This window comes from Drosophila subobscura, chromosome O (genome assembly GCF_008121235.1).
Source record: "Drosophila subobscura isolate 14011-0131.10 chromosome O, UCBerk_Dsub_1.0, whole genome shotgun sequence".
Taxonomy (NCBI): Eukaryota; Metazoa; Arthropoda; class Insecta; order Diptera; family Drosophilidae; genus Drosophila; species Drosophila subobscura.
The window spans coordinates 13,015,671-13,032,996 of NC_048533.1; the positions used below are offsets into that span (position 1 = coordinate 13,015,671).

The window sequence follows — 17,326 nt, forward strand, 5'->3', positions numbered from 1 at the left end:
ATTACAATTTTGCTTTTTAAAAATGTTGTGTGTTGCTTTCACTTGTATTGCCCATTTCGAAGTTACTTTACTTTACTTTATGGTAGATTTCAATTAGATTTACGATGAGCTCCTCCCCTCTCACTCGGCTCTCCTACACATTTAGATTGGCGCATGCATAAAAGGTGTATCTGATTCTCTTGGTGTCCGCTTTTTCTTTTTGTTTTTTTTTTTGCATTACTAAATACGTGTATTCTATATATTTAAGATCATAAGTTTTTGATTTTGTATTTCCAAACAGATCTACCCGCTGTTTCCGTACCCCGTACCTGAATTTCCACAAAGCATTTAAATGTTTTTCAGTGTTGGTAAGAATTGATGCCTGCCAGAGCAACGTAACACAACACTCTCAATCGAGCTTGCGAGCGAGCGACAAAGTGAATCAAATGACAAAGCAAACATATAGCTGCACTTTCCGGAATATCTATTCTTTAGCTAATATTATACACTCACACGGCACATACACGGATTTAAAGCATTCTTGTGCAGTCGAAACAAAATGGAATTGATGCGACGACTAAGGCTAGAGGAGTTTTTTTTCTATATACATTTTCGGTTAATGCAACGGAAGTACGATATTGAATGGAAAGTTTTTGCATTTGCATTTTTCACTATCATTATTATTTGTTCTTGTTGTTGTTGTTCTCTTTTCCTGAATACCTGAATTTGACACACTCCCAGGAAGCCAGGAGTTCTCTTATGTGTTCTTACGATTTGCATTTTAGCATATAAAAATGTCTCAATTACTTTAAAGTTTACTTTAGTTTAGATAAGTTTTTATCACGTTTACTTTACTGTCTGTCACTTTACTCGTTCGGTCTTGTTCGCAGTTGCAGTTTCTATGGTAAGGAGCTACTAAGGGGAGGATCTATTGTTGCCATCCTCCACCTCAATCCCAAATAACATTCCCTGGGAATGCCACAAAATGAATGAATTGATGCGTTTTTTTTTTGTGGTTTTTATCTGCTTACTATACACAAATTGCTACGTTTTGCTTTTATTTTATGATAGTTTTTTTTTTTTTTGTTTAAAGAGTTTTGTACAACAAATTAATTACATTTGCGCTTAAACGAAAAGATAAAAGTGGCTCTGTTTAAATTGCTTCAAACAAAGATTTATTAAAAGAGGAAAAACATGCAAAGAAAGTGTGAACATGGTTCTGGTTTCTTCCAGGGATCCGAATAGAGAATGTTGGTGGGGTGTAAAAGGGTGTTACAGCGGTGGTAGCATTGGGGGCATGATATTTTGTATTGCAATGAGGAAAAGAGCAGCCCTTCTGATAGACATTTTCACATGGTAAACGCTCACTGCCTGATCTGGCTTCTAATAGTAGGAATACCATGATCTGCCAAGAGTCCACACTCTTCCACTAAAGCAGGAGAGTGGGGATACAATAAGAGGTGAAATAAAACCTTGAATGAATGGAGAAAATTGTTTCCGAGTTTACATATACACACAATATAGTATAAATCAACTTCATTATCATATCCGTATCATTATGCATTACTCAATTACATACTCATCATTACACGTTATTCGTTATTCGTCACTCAACATTAGTCATACTCATCCTCATCCTCGTCATAATAATCATATTCATATTCATATTCATACTCTCTCTCTCTCTCGCATCGAATATACATCACAATCAAAGTGTACGCTTTGTAATCGGTAATCATAATTCGTTACAATTAGAATAATAATAATAGTTGCGTTTTTCTCTCATTGCATTTTCTGTTTGCTTTTACGTTTTTTTTTTATTATTTCATTTTTGATGGATTTTTGTTATCGCTCCTCTTACTCTTTTACTTTATTTTATATTATAGGTTTTATTATACTTTCAACTTTCTTTTCGTGTTTCTGCTCTCTTTTTCTTTATTTTACTTAGTAATTTTTGTTGTTTGTTTCTTTTGTTTGTTGGACTTAAACGTAGAATTAATGGATAGTTATTACTCGTAAACATTTTAAGCATAAGATCATAATCATAAATCAACAAAATTAAAATAAAAATACATTTAAAATCAAGATTATTATGTTAAAAAAAGAATTAAATTACTCAAAAATCGAAACAATATACGGTACTGCCTGCTCCTCCTCCTGCTCATCATTTCCATCTTTCTTTCATCATTCTTCAACTCTAACTCTAACTCCATTTCCATTTTCATGATATTATTCTGCCTGTTGTTTTTGTTGTTGAAATATTTGATTGTTGTTGGTGTAATTGTTGTATCTGTTGCTGTTGTTCTGCGGCATGTTTTTCTCTTGAGGTTAGCTGCCAAACGATCGAACAAATGATTGCATTTATGGTAAATTTCATATAGGATATTGCTTTGATTCTTGTAGGTTGTTATTGGTGTTGTTGGTGTTTCTTTAGGGGTTTTTGTTGTTGTAGTTGTAGTTGTTGTTGTTGTTGTTGAAGTGTGGTTTCAGCTCATTTTCACGCGTTTCCTTGGTGGTCCAATTGGTGGGATTTGTTGTGTTGCGAGTGCACGAAATGCCTCCGCTATCAAATGTGAATGTGTTGTGATCATATTTTGCCATCCAGAGGTTTCCATCACATCGGTGGCATGACTGTACGAAAGAGGTAAAAGGTAAGTAAATCATAACCAAAGGGAAAACTATTGCTAAAACACTTACGTATTTATGAAATCTATCGTTTGTGCTTTCAATTGATCCGCACTATGGAGATCAGCTAATATTAATGTTTCGGCTGCTGTTTCAACAGAGAGATTGACGCACAGCGCCTCCTCGCACATCACTTTCAGCTTTTCGAGTGCATACTATAATCAAAATAGAAATTCCCGATTAAATACACAATCTTAAGAGAGGCAATTGTGAGGATTCCCTTACCTTATCAGCAGCCGCTAGGAGATCATCAGCCATTTTTTCTAAATTGGGCGCCTTGCCCGTGTATATGAATCGCAGCATTTCTTTAAGAACCTCATGATCCACATCGGTTATGGCGACACGATTCAACTTACGCTCCTCCATTTCATGCTCAAACATGGCCGCAAAGACATCGCTGCGCGCTGGCAAACATAAATAATACATATTTCGGTTAAGAAGATTCCAAATGTGGATTTAAAGTTGATTTGTGCTTACCTGCCAGTATGGCCTTGTGCGCCTGAAACTCTCGACCGCCCACTGAGAGCGTCACATCGCTGAATTTCTCATTGTCAAAGAGATTGCCAAGATCCTCGGAGAGCTTGCACTCGGGCACTTTGAACTGCACAATATTGGATTGTCCGGAGATGTTAACACTGTCCGCGACGACGCTAACCTCACAGAAGATCGTTAGCTTGTCCTCCGGCAGCAGGCCGTTGGCCTCGTCCAGCAGGAAGTCGCGTCTAATGAATTTCTTGAAGCCCCAATCTTTGCCCTGCACAAAACGGTAAGCTCTACAAAGGAGAAACCAAAATGTGATTGATTGATTAGTAAAGATCCTCGGGGATGATGAAGATTGATGGATTTACCTTTGGGATTCCATGGCTTTGGTCTCCTCACGTTTCGCATTCAGAATGGAAAATTTGAACTTGGCTCTGACTTCTGATTTATTACACGAAACTAATAGTAAATATAACGATAAGTAATCCTTGCTCTCCTCATCGAGACCCTTTGGATTAACCCGTAAACACCTGGAAGAGAAACAGAAAGAGTTGATATTTAAGATATCTAATTCCATTTAAAATGTTTAATCTGCTTACCATTTCAGTTTGTCATTAGCACCGGCTGAGAATGTGGACGATTTGAGTACCTCACCCATCTCTTCCCGACAAAAACTAAAGTTATTTATGGTCCACATATAACTAAATTTAACCACTTTAACCTGGAAAGATGAGAAGAGGATGGAGCAAGAGTTAGTACAACATTCAGTTTAATCTTCCCTTCCTGGGAGTCCATCTCCGATTTCTTCCCCCAACTTCAATGGATTCACCCGACGCCACCAATCCACACACCTGTATCCCAAACGGAAATGCATTTACCGCCTTACAACAAAATGGATTCGGCTTACACGAAAAATTGTGAAATTCGATCGGCAAATCCATAGGAATGCAAAAATCCACACAAAGTGGAATGCTCAGACGGACGTTTGTGTGCATAGGGATGGAAATTTAATCCCTCCTGTGGGATTATCATCAGAAAGGGAGGGAGTCTGAGGATGAGGTTAGGGATTGGGAGTTGAATTTACCTGCGTATAACACCAGTTCTCGGCAACTGGCGTATTAACTTCCGGCAAGGGCGGCGAGGGTACACGGCTGACCGCCATCGTGCTACTGGATGCGTGCAGGTTCGAGGTGACTCTAGCTGTTTGGCTTGCCTGACATTCGTTCACCGGCAATCTGTAAAAAATGCATAAAAATAGATGATTAGATATAATAAATATTTTTGTTAAAATTATTAGATAACCTCTGTAGAAAATACATTTTCGAATGATGGTTTTCTTCAAGATATCTAGAGCTTAGGAAACCATTTTGTTTTGGTTGTATAGAAACTGTATTCCATTATTTTGTGGGAGAATAAGAAAGGTGCCGAGGAATTGAGAGAGATTGATCATGGGAAGTTATTGAAGAGATATTTAATGGATTACAATTAGAGGAAGGCGACACTCGTCTTTTATGACATTCATTTGAAGAAGAAACTGAGTTTTAGAGTTATCCAAGGTTCTTGTAGATACAGAGGAGAAGCAGCAGAGAAGAGGGTAAGTGGAGAAATCAAATGGAAAGATGGGCTTCCGACAGTTGAAGAATGAGATGAAAGGAGACAGCGAGAGAGAGAGATAAGAAGAATTTTCAAGTAAAACTAATAATTTTGTGAGGTTGGTTTCACCTTGGCTCATGTATTAAATCCATGATACTGCGCTCGAATTCAACTTTGACAAAATTGGAGTCAGAAGTCGAGTGCCTCGCGAGTAGATTGAGCAGCTTCAACAGCAGGGAGTTCTCCAGCTTGCCGCCCGTTTAAAATACACGCACAAAAAACACGGAACAAATTCAGCGAGACAGATTACAGGTTAACGACAAATTAACAAGAATAAACTCAAGTGCTGGTGGGTTATTTTCAGTTAAAAAACACGATTAAGACGACACAAACGCGAGGACAACACAAAATGAAATGCGCCAAAAAGTGCAGCAGCGACAGCGTGGAATCATAATTGCGGAACGAAGGAATCTCAAACGTTAACCGTTATTCCGCACATTAGTCAGCGCCTGAGAGAGTGGGCGTGCGAGGGAGGCAGCTGGAATGCGTGTGGAATAAAGCGAGATGGCAGTATATGCAGATCACAGTAAGAATGAAGCTTTGGAAGCTTTCAAAGTTCGTTGGGCTTTGACTGGGTACTGGGAACCAGATCAAGAACGGCAGGCGGGAATATCACAAGCGAAGAAAAACACAACCGTTGCGCAGGAGCAGCAAAAGAAAACTGATGGCCCGATGGACCTCAAAATCTAAAGGAACGGAAAGGAAATCCGTGTCTAAGGACACAAAACAGGCATAGGAGAGGCTCTGCAGATGACAGCAAACAAAGGGCCAACAGAACAGCCAGAATTGTAGCCAAGAGTGGAAAATTGACAAACAATGGGTCAGCGATGCATAGGGTGAAGGTGATGCTCAGGAGAGGGAGAGATGCATACATAGAGGTAGAGGTAGATCTGCCACACTATAACAAAACACATTCGTCTCGTTTGTGTCGGAGTTGCAAGCAGGCGCAGATGCAGCAGCGGACGCGGCGGCAACCGCGGCAGCAGCACTTTTGGTACAATTAAGCGGAGGAAAACTCGGAAAATCTGTACAAGGCTGCGCCACCAGCATCAACAATAATAGCCCCTGTGTTCTGCTCTCCCGCAAGGCTGAGATTTTTCAAGGTGCCAACGCACACTGCACATTCAATGGAAGGTTAGCCCGCTTGTAGTGTACCATTTATGTAGGGTACCTTCTCCAGCGTATACCTTGTGCTGGCAGCAGGCTGCTGTGCTGGCGATTTTGATGGCCATCAGCAAATCCAGCTGGGAAGGACCTTCAATGGGCCTCTGCTTCACTCACTGTGTGCGTTTGCATGTGTGAGCTGTCATACAGCCAGAGCAAAAGGTTGACGCGCATTTCGTCAAGGTGAACAAACCGTAAAACCAACTGCCGACAGAGCAGTCATCAGTCAGCAGAGCAGCCGACGCCGGCAGCGCAACTCCACTGTTTAGCACTCGCTGGCAGGCAGGCGGGCAGGCAGGGGCCGCTTTGTTCAATTTTTAGTGAGTGTGCTTTAATGTTAATGACATTGATTTGGCATTGAGACACGCACACACACACTCAGCCATTACCTTAAGCTGCTTCTTCTCCCTCTCTCAAGCCATTGCCTCGCCTCTCGCTCTCTCAAGGGCCCAAGAGCCGAAAAATGAGTTTCGTTATGACATTGAAAATCATTTGGATATGGCGCCACAAGGCAAATGACACAATGCGCGGGGAGGGGTAGGGGGGTCGGTGGCGTAAGAAGGTTAAGCTCAAGAAGCCGAAGCTTAATGAGCTGACAGTAGCAGCAGGAGGAAGGTAAGGTTCTGCTTCCCGGCTGGCGACGAGGCACTGTATTGTGGATTAGGGTGGACCTTCAGGGACTTTAAGAATATACTAAATACAAATTGTATTACGCTTGGTAAACCCTTTATATATTTCATATCATCTTTAAATTGAGAAAACCTTCAAAATCTCCGACTGAGAGGATTTTGACTCTAAATGTGGTTACAATGAAATTTGTTTAGCAAACACACGCACACATTTGAATGCAAATTCCTTTCCATTTAATTTCCCCCAGTCATGCCATTAGCGCTGCTTGCTTAGCTGCCGAAATCCATTAGCCATGGTCCAAAGCAAAGCCACAAATACTGACCCTTCCCAATATCAACAATATATGCCGCCCCGCACTGTAGTTAGGTACCAGCCTAACGCGGGAGGACGCGCCTGTTCAAACATCCGACAGCTGCGACGCATCGAATGTACTTGGACATGGACACAGACACGAGGAAGGGACGGGGAGACTGGGATCACCCTGGGCGATCCTGCCTCTCTTTCGCTTCGCTGCTCTCCCACAAAGGAGAGAAGATGAAGAAAGAACGAAAAAGCAGAGTGAATTTATGACAAATGAAAAAACGGCCCAGCAGGGGCAGGGCAGCACGCGTTAACGAAATCTCATAAATCGGCTTAAGCGAAAGGAGGAAGAAGATGAAGAAAGGAAAGGGGAAAGACGGAGAAGGTGAAATTGATTTGCCAGCAGCTGCCCCAAACGGACAGAGGAGACAGAGACAGAGTGAGAGTGTGTGGCTCACAACTTTTCTCCGAAATCTTTCCGCCAAAAAAAGAAAAGTGGAAAAGTTATATAATTTGAGCGACTCGCTTTGGCGCTTTCCACACTTCCGGCAACTTTTCATTAGCATTTAAATGAAATTTGATAAAAACTACAACAACAATCGCAGCGAACGAATGTCGACAACAAAAGGCAAAAGGCAATAATAAACAATACAACAAAAATGGTGAAAATTGTTCAATTTTTTTTTACTTTACAACAAATTATCGCATGAATTTTCACTTGCATGGCGGCTGCCACAAAAGTTTTCACCAACAACAACAAATGCCTCCTTTCACTCGCCGCCCAAACACCAAACCAACCACCAAAGCAACAACAAATGAATGGAGCGGACTGAAAAACGCTTTTCTGCTGTCGCTCGCTGAGTGAGGCGAGCAAAAGGAAACGCTTTTCTTTTTACATATTGTAAATGCAAAGACACATATTTTATACCCTAACAAAAGGAGGGTATTCTGTGATTGCTGAAGAGTTTGCAGCCCTCTGGAGAGATGAAAGCTAATTCAATGGAACCTTTTTGGAACCCATAGGGGAATCATATTGTTTTATTGGCTTATTAATGTTGATCACTTCTCCGAATCTCAGTTTATTAATAATTCAATGCAACAATATCAAAGGGTATCCACTGCCTCGACCCAAAGATAGCTCATCTTTTTTTGAGTGGGAAAGAGAGGCACCGCTTGACAAGAGGAAGAAGCGTCGCCGGTTGGCAATTTAATTTAAATAATGTGAACTTTCATGCCAATGAAAATGATTTCAAAAGAGAAACTCTCTTTCCATGCAACACGTTCGGTTCGTTTGCTCCCCAAACAACGAACAACAACCGACAACTTCACTTCCGCTACAAATGCAGCAGCAACGATGACACCCACCCACCCGAAGAAAATAAAAGAAAGAGACAGAGACACAGAGAGAAAAGTCAACGCATGCAATTTCTCTACAACTCTCCCTTCACTCAACCACCTCACGCCCCTTCCATGGTGTGTCGTCAAGAGTTTGACGCATATTAATTTTCAAAACTCCCACGCTCAACATTTTTTTTATCGCTTTTGTTTTTTCTCTATTTGTTGTTATGCTTCGTTTTCTTTGGATTTCGTTTTGGGGTCTTTCACTGAAGCCGATCGTCCGTCCATTTGCCTTTTGCCCTCCCCTACCCAGCCCCTCGAAATCCACGTTCCACGATACGATCCACGATCCGCATTGCGTTTTTTGCAGAGGGAGAGAAAGCTCCCTCTCCTTTACGCTGTCTCCCTCTCGCATATGCAGTTTTGCCTGCAGTTTTCGTGAAAGTCAACAGCGTCGTCGCCTCTGCAACCGCCTCTACCCCTCTGCTGAGCTTTTGTTGCTTTTGTTGTTATATAAAGCAAGCGTACGAAATCATGTAAGTGGAGTGAAATTTGCCTTCTGTTTCGATGTTTTCGCTGTTTTTACCTTGTTTGGGCCTATTCGATTGTTTGCGCTAATGAAAACCATTGAAAGTTTTGGGAAATTATGTATGTTTCCATACATTAACCTCTTAAATGATCCTTGATTGCAGGGAAATCTTTGTTAGACGGAAAACTCCTCTTCCCTTAGGGAACTGGATTATGACCCTAAATGGTCACAGAGAAAGCTCTAGTATAGGGACCTTAGCAGGAATGGACATGTACCTATTGGGTTTGGCGATTTTAGTGAATTGCCGTATCAAAAACCAACTATAGGAAACCTATGGGAGACCTACCTATGAACCTTCAACTCTTTAACCCCCTTCTGACCTTATAAAATTCCAATTAATTGCAACAGATCTCATCATCAGCATGTGACAATGGTCATCGCGGCGTCCCATTTTCCACGCATAATACGAGTATGCTGTTAATTTTTACATAACTGCCGTGGCTTAGTTTTTTCTGTTTGTTTTTTTTTTTAAATGCTAATCAACTGAAGACGAGGCCTTTGTCACACTTTGTGTGTGCCCGAAAGTAGGCCGTGGGCGTGGCTTGCAACATTTGTTTGACACTTTTTTTTTGTTCGGTTTGGCTCGGTTCGGCGGGGGGCATTGCAGCATAAATGAAAGTTGACCGTTTTTTAACCGCAAATAATAATGAGGGGAAAACATATTTCGATTACGTAAAAATTACAGGCAGCATAAAAAATGAGCAACATCACGACGTCGCCGACGACGCCGCTGCGCTGCTCTGCTCTGTGCTTATTTGTATGGCGCGGACTGTGCGCAAGCGCGTAGGTGGGCAGCGAACGTTTTCACCCGATCGCAAGCAAACACGAAGCCGCTCCGAAGTTCGAAACGAGAGCAACACTTTTATGTAATCGTAAAGCGAGTCAAACTTGTTTGATGACGTCTTCGAGCTGTGAGCTCTCTGTGTGCACCTCTCTCTTTCTCTGTCTCTTTTTGCAGAGTCTCTCTTTGGTTGGAGTTGTAGCGCGTGGCTCTTGGTGTTTTCTTTGTTGTGGTTGTTGTTGTATAACAAGTTTGCTGACAAACATCATTATAATCATTCGCCATGATCATCATCATGATGAAATCAATAAATTAATAAGCAACATTTGCCATGTGTGCCCAATTTTCACCATTCAAACATTTTTTGGGGCAAACTTTTGCCCGACACACGACGCCTCGGACGCCGGACGGAGCTTTCTTGTTTGCATTTTGCCGCTTTTACCTCTTTCTCTGCACTTTCTAAACAAATTGAGCGGCACTGAAGAGAGCGGCGTGTGAGAGGGAGATGGCGAGAAATTGGCTTTCATGCGTTTTCACATTTTGTTTTTGTCGTGCTTTCTTTTTTTTTTCTTCGCTTCGCTGTTGCTCTTTGGATTTCTACTACTTTTTCTTTAGGCGCAATGCGTCTTCGTGATCTGTATTTGGCTTAAAGACGACTGCCCGTCTTCTCCCTCTACCCCTGTCACCCTCTCTCTCTCCCTCTCTCTCGCTCTCTTTTATTGGCTTAGAAATTCTTGTTTGCTTTTCGCCCGATTTCGAAGAGATTTGTTCTAAATAAAATGTGGGTTGAGTGAGAGAGCGACTCAGATTTTTCGTTTTACGATTATTGGGTGAAATGTTGTGCTGTGTTAAAGCAAAGTGAAAACTCCTCCTGAATCTGTTTTGTATCTGTAGCAGAGTTCAAGAGACACGATTCGACAGAGCAATTGCTCCAAAAAGAATGGAGGCCAAAGCCAAAAAGATACACCCCTTTGTAGATTGTATTTTATTGCTGCAAGAAATAGTTGCCGGATCTTGATGATGGGAAGCATTAATTACTTTGGGAAATCTGTAAAACACATGAAAATAAGAAACTATTTGTCACCCTTTAGCACCCTTTGGCACCCTTGTAGTGCGTATATTAATCGAAAAGTCATTGCAAATTGTACGTGCCACATGTTATCATCAGATCCGCATGCTAAAGCAGCACTAACCAATGCGGACAGCAACTATGTTAATGAATTTAATTTCGCCTTAACTTTTGAAAGTTTTCAATAATTTATATAAAATAAATGGGAGACGACAGCAGCCGTGGCAGGCGCCAGTCACAAAATGGGAAAGTTGCATTGCAGCCACCGCACAAATATCAGAAAATAAGTGAAAGAGTTAATAATTTGATTAAAAATAAACATTTACGGGAATGCCTGCAGAAATTCTATTGAAGGCTTTGAAATTGTATAATTAAATGAATTTTAATGGTTTGTAGGGTTAAATCTGTTGTAATATGTTCCAAATCTAAATTTCAAGTGTGAATATCTTTCATTGGGTGTAAAGACTTTCATTTCTTTCCCCTCCAGTAACTATCATATCATTTGTATACGATTATGTTCAGCTTTCAAAAGGGAGTTTTGATGGATAGTTGGAGCAAGCGTGGAGAGTGGTGCGGAGAGCGGAAGCTGAAAGAGGTCATTGCATAATGTTGCCAAGGCGACTGCCAGCCGCCAGAGCCCTGGCCCTTTCACAGCAGCAGCAGCAAAAATGCAGTGAAGCAGACTTCCCGTTTGGTCCCCCAAAAACCGCAGAGCGAGACAGAATGACAGCGCAGACACCCTGTACAGCCTGTCTGCTGTCATTGCACCCACCTTGTGTGTGTGTGTGTGTGTGTGTGTGTGTGTGTAGTGTTCGCAGACGTCAATGCGGGGCCAAAGCACTGATAAAGATAGCCCCCCTCCCCAATCCCAGCCACATCAATGACTCAGAGGCGGCACAAAGAAACGCTTTTTGTTCTTGATTATCAGAGAGAAATTCACTCCAGCAAGGCCATGTGCAACAAGTGCAGCAAAATGGGTGAAGGGGCGAAAGAACATTAACAATTTTGTGGCACATGGTCAAAAGAATTAAGAAAGAGGTCTGCCCTCTCGCTCCCTCTCAGCAGCAGCCATAGCCGTGGTCTCAATTCTGCAGTGCAACACAATCTCACACCATTCTCTGCTCGACTCTCTCCCTCTCTCTGTCCATCTCTTTCCTCTTTTTACCTTTCTTTGCTCATTTCTTTAATGACAGAGAAAAACAGCTGCTGCTCTCCACGCCCATTAATTAGCCGAAAATTGAGTGCCACTCAATGGATGAAACGGTAAACAAAACGCATCAGCATAAAACACAAACATTTTCTTTGTTGTTTACCAAATTGTTATACTTTTTTTTTGAGGTTAGGCGAACGCCTTTTGGGGTCTGCTTTTCCCGTGTGTGTGTCTGTGTGTGTGTGAAAGCTCAACGAAAAGTATGCTTAGGGGTGGCAGAAACAGATACGAAGATGAGGAAGGGGATGCACAGTGTGCGCTAGAGTGAGAGAAAACTTAATTACTTAAGTTTTGTGTTTATACGCCCATGCAATATTACGACATTTTCAGGGCAAGGGAAAACGAGAAACACAGAGAGACAGAAAGGGGGCAGAGGGTTTAGGGTCGGGAGTGATCAGTGACCCACGTGCCACCACCAATCAATAGAGAATCGGTAGGCAAATCATCATCAAGTTTCATCATTGAGGAAACCAATTACTTACGCAAAAGTAAGGTCAGCCTTATGCACATACAAATATAAAACGCCCCATCTATCGAGGTCTTACTAGACTACAATACTGCAGAAAAAAACCATCCATCGAGGTCTGAGCTACAGAGAAAAAACTTACAAGTCATCAAATATAATATATGTACACACAAAAAATAGTACCAATGAAAAGTTTTGTTTGTTCAGTGGTTTGTTTGTTGTGTGGTTTCCAGTAATTCAAGGATGTGACAATGGGCTTCCGACTGACTACGAGTGTATGCAAAATGTAGCTCAGGGCAGGTCCTAGCTGCCTGAATATGTACCAAGGAAGTGGGTCATAGTCATAGCCCCAAACCCCCCCACAAGCGAAGCACATCTCAAGAGCATTTACCATTCGAACTGCTGCTAATGATTGTTTGCCTTGGCGAAGTCCTTCATAAGCGGAGTAAAATGTGCCATAATTTAGTACTTTTTACTTGTTGCTATGCCCCAGATCGTTTAGTTAGTGAAGTCATAAAAATATGTGATGGTAGGTGTTGGTTTTCGTATAGCTCAATGTAGGTTTATTGGTTTATAAATAAACTTTCGCCAAACTTTTGTAGAGTTTTGTGTGATTAGAACCCATGTATCCACCATTTTTCGTTAAGGTTTTAAGTTTTAGGTTCCAATCAATCTTCTCGTAATCTGCTTATAATGAATTCGAGTATCGATTGATTCCCTTTTGAAGTTCAAAGATTATTTGCAGGCCCGACCTCCATTAGCTTTTGCCACTTTTCTGGCTGAATTCTCTAATGCTTTTGCCACCACTTAGAGGTGTAAATAATTCACATAAGATTGCTGTACAAAATGTCATTTGATGGCATTTAAGCATTCGCTTTTGCTGCTGTACTCATGCCACATGCCACACACATAAGAACAATAGTGGAGTGTTCCATTTTGGAGGTTTCCCTTACCTTTTATCACAGAAATTTGCGGCGGCTGCGTTACAAAATTCCTTAGAATTGGGGCATTTAACTAATAATACTAGGCACAGAGGAGATTGTTGTGGTTGTTGCTGTTGATTGTTGCTGTGGTGTTGGTGGTGGTGGTGGTGTTGCTGTTGTTGATGATGGTTGCTGTTGCTGCTGCTACTCTGATGATGATGATGATGTTGCTGCTGTTGTCCAGGATGAGCGCAATTATAATGCTGCTGCTGCTGCTGCTGTTGCTGGTGCTGGTGTATCGGCGATTGTTGCGTCTGATAATGCGCCAAACGAGACGACGTGCCACTTGAGGAGGAGGATGAGGATGAGGAGGAGGCGCTGATGGGATGATACTGCTGCTGATTGAGATGCCGCCTTATACTCTGATTGATGCGATTCGTGATGGAGTTGGTCAACGCGGAATGATGGCTATGCAGATGATGAGGCGACGATGACGGCAGGTGGGATGACGACGACGAAGAGGAGGAGGGACTGGACGATGCCGAAGAAGAAGAGGATGATGGTGCCCCAAACAAACGGCTGGCAATGATGCTGTTGCTGTGGTGATTGCTGCTGCTGCTGTTGCTGCTGTTGCTGCCACCGTTGTAATGGGTATTCCCCGCACAGGCGCTGCTGCAATTGTTATTGTTTGAGGAACTGGACGACGATGAGGCAGATGCAGCGGCAGGGGTGGTGCTTGCAACGTGTGCGGACGACGAGGTGGAGGTGGAGGAGGAGGAGGAGGAGGAGGTGGTGGTGGAGGAACTTTGTGAGCGCGTCAATATATTTTGCAAGTTGTGGCTGCCACTGCTGTATGCCGCCTGCAATATGCTGCTGGGTGTTGCCAAATGTTGTGCCAGTGTTGCCGATCCACTTCTACTGGTTCCAGCTCCCACTGCTGCCGCTTGGGCTACCGCTGCTGCTGCTGCTGCTGCAGTTGCTCCACTTTCGAAATTCAGGTGACCCAAATGCTGTTGCAAAACTGAAGGCGCAGCAGCTAGATGTTGCTGCTGCTGTGGCTGCTGCTGCTGGTGGTGCGGTGGTGTGGGTGGTGTGGGCGGTGGTGTGCTTACAGCTTGTGGTGGAAGCTGGTGCAAAGGAGAGTTGCCCCCTTGCGGGTGATGGTGGTGCGGCGGCGACAGCGAAGATCTACGCAATAATACTGGCGGCGTCGAAATCAATTGCTGCAATCGGCTGCAGTTGCCACTGCTGCTGCTGCTGGCTCCTCCTGTTGCTGTTGCTGCTGCTGTTGCTGTTCCTGTTGTTGCCACAGTGGCGCCCTCGCCCACTGCTAATGGGGGCACCTCCTCCAGGCAGCAACAATTATCACTACTATCCTCCAGCGACTCCTGCGGCTCCTGTTGGTCCCGTTCCCGTTCTCGTTCTCGCTCTAAATTCTCGTCGCTTTGTTGATAAATTTCATGGACATTTCGCTTTTTCTTGATTTTCACATAGGGCTCAAACATTTTACTTTCAATTCTAATAATTCAAATTCAATCTTTTATCTCTTTCTTTATGGATATATCTTTATCTTATCAACACACTCTCACACACACACACTTTTATAGTACACCAACTTGTATGGATTTTAGATTTTGTTTTTTTTTTTTTGTTACAAAATTACTCAATTTTCGTTTCAATTCTTTTTCATTTCAACAAATCTTTGTGCCACACATTGCTCCACATGCCTTACTTTTTTTTTCTTGTATTTTGTATAATTTTTCGAGTGTGTGCTTTGGGATTTTCGGTTGTATCTTGTATCTTTTTTGGTTGGTTTGGTTGGTTGGTGGGCGAACGACACTCGAAAACAGGGCGGAGGAGAGCGACACTACGACAGAGAAGACGTTACGGCCGGCAGAGCGATCCCACAGTTAATATTACGTTAAAATTTATAAACTTTTGTACTTTATATTGTTTTTTGTATATTAACTTATTGGACGACGCGCGCGCAGCAACCGTGCAGTGCAAAAGTTGGCCAAGTTGGGGCTGCGGGCTGCAACCTCTCGGTTCGACTAACGGAGTATAACTTTGGACATATTCAGTCGTGTTCGTGTTCGCAAGGCCGTTTCAAATAAGCCCGCCCCGCCTTCGAATGTTGCAGGTGCCTAAAAATGTTGCTGAGCGAAAAAAAAGGTATGAACAACAGCCAAACGGAGCCCAGCAATTTCAGCGCATGCTATGTGAAATCTACCGCTATCGCTCAATATACCTTTTCGACTCATTTTCGCGTTTCAAGTCTGAGCTCTGCAGCATGCTGCCAGTGAATTGGAAAAAGTCGACGGCTGAGCAAGAGAGACAGAGAGAGAGAGCGTGACGCTCTCTTTTTGTGGGACAGCTACTGCGCTGCTTTGTTGTCGACGCCGGCAGCGCCGCCCGCAGCGTTTCAGTTTTCATTTCGTTTCACCTCATGTAACGCAACTCAGCGCGTGGGGGGGGGGGGGGGAGCAGAACAGAGCACACCTACACTTTCGTCAGAGGGAGAGAGCGCGATGCAACGCTCTGCTCTGTGTGAGGTCGTTGTAGTTGTATGTATTCGTATGGAAAAGGAAGCAACCGACAAAACGACACTGAAAATTGAGCGCAAGTGCAGAGAGCCAAACGTGTGTGAGTGCGTGCGTGCGTGAGTGAGCAACAGAGAGAGAGAATGTATCTTAAGTTTTGAGGGCCAGCTGATAAATTATTGCGCGTGTGTCCGCACATGTATGCGTGCGTGTGTGTGTGGTCACAGGATTGAAGGCACAAAATGGAGGCCGCTAGCCGGTCGGTCCTTGGCGTGGCCGATAAACCGTAATCGCTTGGACTCACACATAGACGGTCGGTTCTTCTCTGCTGCTATCACTATCTATCTCTATTCCTCTCTTGCGCTGGCTGCCCCCTCTTCTTGTCTCTCTTCACTAAGACCGCGGCTGGCGGCCTTCCCTTCAGTTCCTATCTCTTTGAATTACAGTTATCGCCCACCCACACAAGATATTCTCTTTGTTGGAACGATTGACATTGGAACACATAAGCTTTTGGCCATCCTTTGGTGACAATTTTGATACCCTGCAGTGTGGGAACAGTCATCACAATTTGGCCTTCTGTGTGCAAAGGGTATTTTATGGTCGAACCACTCCACTTTATCCTTCTCTTTTGTCACTTTTTTGCTGTGTTTGTGTGTGTGTACCCAAATGGGGCGTTGTCGGTGGTACTGGCAACACATGTAGCTCTGGCAGTGCGTTGGGCCCCCCGCCACTGCGCTGCCACTTCATGGCTCTTCGCAGCAGCAGTAGCAGTTCCACTTACCACAACTACAGATGCAGACGCAGATGCAGATCCAGATACACTGCATGTGCAACTGCAACTACTTACTTGCACACCGCTCTGCCACTCGGCGGCAGCATTCGTCTCATTTATGGCCTGCAAATTAGCATAAGGCCAAAAGGGCTTCGTGTGTGTCCTTTTGGGTAATGGCCACACACGAACACTGAAGATGTCTCGCATTAGTTGCAGCTTCCGTCCGACTTCTCGCAACAATCACCCATAACCAATCCACACGTGTGGCCATCCATCCATCCATCCATCCGTCTGTTTGCCTGCTCATTAGTTAGATGGTTTCAGTCGGACTACGTCCAAGTCCATGCCTCTGGTCTCAATGTGGCATTTTGCTAGAATGTGTGAAAATTTGACAGTAATACCCCGCCCTTTGATGTTGCGACCGACGCTCTGAAGGTGTTGAAAGTTGAGTTATGTGAACCCCTTGCACACTCACAAATGGTTCAAACACCCCAACAGTAGGGGGTAGGCGGAGTGAAGTGCCTTCGAAAACTTGTGAAATCTCTGGCATAATTGAGATGTCCACAAGGTATTACCATAGAGATTGGTAGTTTTTTATGGGAATTACTTCCGTAGAAAACCCTTAAAATATTACCTTACTCGTTATGCTGTGGATGACCCTCGGTTGGTTTGCGTTTCAGCGTTTCCACGACAACTTTTTGAATTTCAATTTATGCACATGGAATGCTCTTCTAACGAACTATTTTC

The 17,326-nt window shown here is 43.2% G+C and overlaps 1 protein-coding gene across 3 annotated transcripts in view; it reads right to left on the reverse strand.

Annotated features, from left to right (window-relative positions):
• Positions 1-1,877: 1,877 nt before the first annotated feature.
• Positions 1,878-17,326, reverse strand: part of LOC117898676 (protein roadkill) — a 53,704-nt gene continuing 38,255 nt past the window's right edge. The window contains exons 1-8 of one of the 3 annotated variants that reach the window (XM_034808256.1): positions 13,298-14,866; positions 4,229-4,379; positions 3,744-3,865; positions 3,513-3,674; positions 3,142-3,437; positions 2,890-3,068; positions 2,677-2,819; positions 1,878-2,610 (exon numbers count right to left, since the gene is read on the reverse strand). In XM_034808256.1, the coding sequence (XP_034664147.1) occupies positions 2,466-2,610; positions 2,677-2,819; positions 2,890-3,068; positions 3,142-3,437; positions 3,513-3,674; positions 3,744-3,865; positions 4,229-4,379; positions 13,298-14,772 (2,673 nt within the window). In that variant the 5' untranslated portion in view covers positions 14,773-14,866 and the 3' untranslated portion in view covers positions 1,878-2,465. Of the gene's footprint in view, positions 2,611-2,676; positions 2,820-2,889; positions 3,069-3,141; positions 3,438-3,512; positions 3,675-3,743; positions 3,866-4,228; positions 4,380-4,866; positions 5,156-13,297; positions 14,867-17,326 lie in introns of those variants that run through there. The other 2 variants (XM_034808257.1, XM_034808258.1) reach the window with 2 other exon arrangements.